Below are 4,818 nucleotides of genomic sequence, written 5' to 3'. Positions count from 1 at the left end.
CCGGCGGCCGGAGCTCTGCAGGAACTACCAGCGCGGCAGGTACCCTGATCCGTCCCCGCTCTAATTCCGCCGCGGCCACCGATTCCGATTGGTTGCCCTTGCCCTGACCCCGCCACGCGCGCACGCCGTGGATTTGTATGTAATGCTGGTTCTGGATGCTGCGTGCAGCTGCAAGTACGGGGCGCAGTGCAGGTTCGTGCACGCCAACTCAAACCAACAGCAGCAGCAGCAGCAGGCGAAGCCCAACCCCTTCGGGTTCGGTGCCGGGAGCAGGCAGCAGCCGCAGCAGCCGTTCGGTGCGCAGTCCCAACAGTTTCAGCAGCAACAGCAGAAGCCCAATCCGTTTGGGTTCGGTGTGCAAGGCGGCGCCGCCCAGCAGCGGAACGAGCCTGGCCCAGCCAAGGTTCGTCTGCCTCCACCTTAATGGGGAAGACATCTTCCTCTGTATGATATTTCATCAATTGCACAATTATATCATTCATATGGATAGCTCTGTGTGACTGGTGAATTGTTGTGTCAGCCTTTTCAAAATAAGTGGGTGAGGGATCCCTCGGCGCCGCCGACAAAGCAAGCAGAGGCGCAGCCAGCACCACAGGCGGCCCACACGTGAGTCTCAATGCCATGATGCTATGATACTTATGATCTTACTTGACTTGGTTATGGGCGAGTCACTAACATCGCAAGTTCTTCTCTCAGATCCTGTACAGACCCCGAGTCCTGCAGGCAACAGATATCTGATGATTTCAAGAATGAGGCTCCCCTGTGGAAGCTTACTTGTTATGCTCATCTCAGAAGGTAAATCACACCTTATGCTAAATGCCGCTTCAACAGCTGCCCTAGGCTATGTAGATGTTTATGCGCATAATATTTGGTTTTGTTGGCACACAGTGGTCCTTGTGACATTACGGGGGATATTAGCTATGAGGAGCTGAGAGCTAAAGCATACGAAGAGGGCAAACAAGGGAAGCCTATGCAGTCAATAGTAAGCTTACTGGCAGTACCACCCTTTCTTTTTCATGGTATTTTTTTGGCACTTGAAGTATTTAGTCAAACATTACTGCAACTACATTGTTTTGATCTCATATGTACTAGCGCAATGCTATGTAAGTTGTAACACAATTTTTTTATGGAATTTTATGTTACATTAGCAAGTGGTTACTATATGTACCTTGTGTTCCTGCATTCCTGCTTTATCATCATTGGTAGAGTCATAGAGATATGTGGAAACTTTCCTTGTAGACATGGTCTATGCCCGTGAAAATGCTCCAACATAGAGACTTCTAAGTGTGGGTTTAACAACAAAGAAAAACAGATCAACCTTTGTAGACTGGTCACTGTAAAGTTGGTTAATTGTTTCCGAAATTTCTTAAGAACAAACTATCATTCCTTAATTTTTCTTTCTTCAGGTTGAAGGAGAAAGAAATCTGCAAAATGCAAAGTTGACGGAGTTCACTAATTTGCTGAACAAGGCACGTGCAACACCAAGCTTTCCTACTGCAAGCTCCTTCCCAGAAGTGAAAAATAACTCAACCTTTGGGAGTTCTCAAACTAATGGACCACCTGTGTTTAGTAGTTTCAATCAACTTGGAGCAGCAACAAATTTTGGATCTGGGCCAAGGTAATACTCTGATTATGGTCTTGAATAAACCGTTGATTCGGTTACTCTGTTAGTAGTCGGCGCTTTGAAGAATACTCGGTTACCATAAATTGTTATGAATATGACTGATCATTTTCTTTGCATCAATATGAGTGATCATGTTTATTGTGTTCTTGTGTTTATAATCTGAACTAATGCATCTTATGCAGAACTGCCGCGCCAGGAGTTCCAACGAATACCATTTTTGGTCAGCCTACACAGTCTACTCCATCGTTTGGTGCCCCTACTTTTGGCAGTACTGGAATGAGATTTGGAGTTCCAGGTATATGTCTTAGTTGATCTTTGAAACCGTAGTTCTAGTTTTTGGGTCTAAGTTCAAACTAGCTTCATGATCAAACTATGTACAAGAATTAATGAATAGAGCAATTGAAATTATGGTCTAATATGCACTGGGCCTAGAAATTTTACTTCTTTGTTCTCCTCAAATTGTGTTAACTGTCATGAATGTTTTTATTTGTTCACCACACGCAAATGGTACAGCGAAATGACCAAGATGAAAGGCCTGTTGAATGAAAATGCAAAGAAAATATTTGCATTTCCCCTTTTGATGTACAATGTCAAATTTTGTTTTATGTTACTCTTTGGATATTCTTTCATGTCAACATTGAGCTCAAACCTAAATTGGTTGCATATCTGCATGACTACACCATCAAGAATGATTTCATACGATATGTTGCCCCAGATGAACAATAAAAATCAACTAACGGTCTGAAATCAGATTACTTTTAACTGTTTGAGTCTATCCTGTCTCCAGATGCTGTCCATCTTTTCTGATTTCTGACCGTTAAATAATTTGGCACATATTGATAAATGAATGTTATACAATCATTTTTGGCAAGTTCCACGAGGCTGTTTCCGTCTTGTGTATGTGCACCATGAGGAACCAGGAACGGGGTCATAGTTTTCTAATTTGCATGAAAGAAGGTGGTGCATTTGGCATTCATCAAGTGAAACTATGACCACTGGACGGAGATATGCATTAGCACAAATACATCGCACCTGTTCAAAAGTTCATTCTTTGCCTTGCATATTAAGTATTCAACAATCTTCTTTGAAATAGATCCTGTTATTTTCACCCTCTTATGGTTATAAACATTTGCTTACATCCCTTCTTTAGGAGATCTGCAGAAATTATTGTGCTTGGGTGCCTTTTTAACATTTTTGAAACTTGCATATGCAGTTGGGAGCCAGACATCAAAGCAATCATTTGGGAGTTACCAAGGCTCGAGCATGTCCAGCAACAGCAATTTTCAGAACTCTACTTCGTCTGGCCATCACAGAGACATTGATAAGCAGTCAGTGGAGTTACTTAATGGGATGACACCTCGTACAAGTGCCATGGACCAGGCACCTGTTGAGTAAGTTCCTTCATTATTCTAATTTATATATGTACTCTGGGCAAGAACCATAACCTATTAATGAGAAATAATTGAACACAGATTCTTAGATTATGTGGTGAAGGTTTTTAGTGTATTACTTCCTTTAATATTCTTAGTAGAAATATTATTTGTACAAGTTTCAATTAATATTTGTACTACTTTCTTTACTATAAAATTATGCACCTTGGTAAGACACAGTTTTAGGAGAATATAAAAAATCAATTAAACCTGTCTGTTTAACCATATTATAATATATTTTGTTACTTTGTTAATTTTGACTTATGAATTTATAAAGTGTCTATCTGTAACAGAGTGAAGTTTCACTACTTGTGCTTACCCTTGCCCTATGTTTTTATTGAACAGAGACAGTAGAAATGAAAAACAGGATGATAGCATTTGGCTGAAGGAAAAATGGGAAATTGGACAGGTGTGGCTACTTTCCTCATATACATCTATGGTTTTATTTCTTAAGAATGTTTGGCCACAAACAATTGTCTTTCCTGGTGGCAGATTTCTAGTTGTTTCTGTAAATTTCTCTTCACCATTATGGCAAGATCACGTTACTTCTTAACTCATTCACAAGCTATGGCATGCGTGCATAGCTCATCTCCAAGTTATTTCCAGCATCTAAATTGGTGACACACACACGATTTTGCTGCTTCTTTTTGAAGGCATAATATTTTAGTTTTCAGGGATTTATGCCTTGATTTCTTATCTGTTTACTTACATTACAGTAGGTTCTTCTCCTGCTTTGCTTTATCTTAATTGTATACCAACTATAGGGAGCACATATAAATTTTTCCGTGTCTGGATAATTAGACATTCCTGGTGGGAGTCTGGAAAAACAGTGAAACTTCTGCTAGGAGATATACTAAATTCTTCCTGTTCTATATGAAAATTGTGTAGCATAAATGGTACTGCTTAGCTAGTTTTTTATGTTACCAACTTTGCGGCATTTATTTACATGAAACTCCTTTTCAGATACCGCTGGATGAGCCGCCACAGAGGCACGTTAGCCATGTATTCTAATAAGTCCTGGAATTTTGCAATTGTGGAGGCATGATCCAGTCAGTGCCCTTTATGTGGTCTCTTTCTATGTAGTTGAGGTGGCATCAAAGTCTTCTCCCCATGAGGTATATATTTCGACTATTTTGATCCTTGTCTTCTTGAAGAAATTCTCATCTGCCGTTTGTCACCGCATATCGATTTTCTGCTATGTTTCAGCTCGGTGATGATACGGCGAAGCAAGCTGGAGAGTGTACAACAATGTAGATGCAGGCGGGTCGATTCGATGCTGTGCTTGGCACCACTTACGTTTGCTTGCCCCCGTTTATAGAAGAAGGCAACTAGAGCTAGAAACCAAAGAGTTGAGCAGTCTCAGCTGCATGCAGTACATCATGTGTTTGTTACATGCCTTATTCATGAAGTGATATGTGGAGGAACCAAAGTAAACACGAACTGATTCTAGCCGAACAAAAAGGAAAAAGAGTGTGAAGTAAACCAACACTTGTCACGCTGTGGAATCACAGGACCGCGTGAAGGTCGTCACACTTTCCGGATGTTGGATAGTACTTCCTCCGTTCAGAATTACTTGTCGCAGAAATGGATGTATCTAGATGTATTTTAGTTTTAGATACTTCCATTTTTGCGACAAGTAATTCCGAACGGAGGGAGTAGTAGCACCTGCTTCGAAACTCAATGCGCTTATGGGAAATAATTGGATGGCAATCCTTCAGCACCCCTTTTGGCCATTCATGCGCCAAACACAATTATCTTACTAGT

The 4,818-nt window shown here is 41.0% G+C and overlaps 1 protein-coding gene across 1 annotated transcript; it reads left to right on the top strand.

The window, feature by feature from the left end:
- Window position 1: 1 nt before the first annotated feature.
- On the top strand, window positions 2-4,584 carry LOC119339136 (zinc finger CCCH domain-containing protein 46-like; the record flags this gene model as incomplete). Its single annotated transcript, XM_037611288.1, has 11 exons — window positions 2-39; window positions 169-403; window positions 521-606; window positions 697-795; window positions 889-982; window positions 1,407-1,618; window positions 1,807-1,919; window positions 2,838-3,015; window positions 3,400-3,463; window positions 4,018-4,169; window positions 4,261-4,584. Coding segments are annotated over 10 exons (1,167 nt in total), but the record flags the coding sequence as incomplete, so codon positions are not given.
- Between the last annotated feature and the right edge of the window lie 234 nt (window positions 4,585-4,818).

This window comes from Triticum dicoccoides, chromosome 7B (genome assembly GCF_002162155.2).
Source record: "Triticum dicoccoides isolate Atlit2015 ecotype Zavitan chromosome 7B, WEW_v2.0, whole genome shotgun sequence".
Taxonomy (NCBI): Eukaryota; Viridiplantae; Streptophyta; class Magnoliopsida; order Poales; family Poaceae; genus Triticum; species Triticum dicoccoides.
The sequence above is the reverse complement of the archived record's forward strand: the minus strand, read 5'-3'. Positions and strand labels throughout refer to the sequence as shown.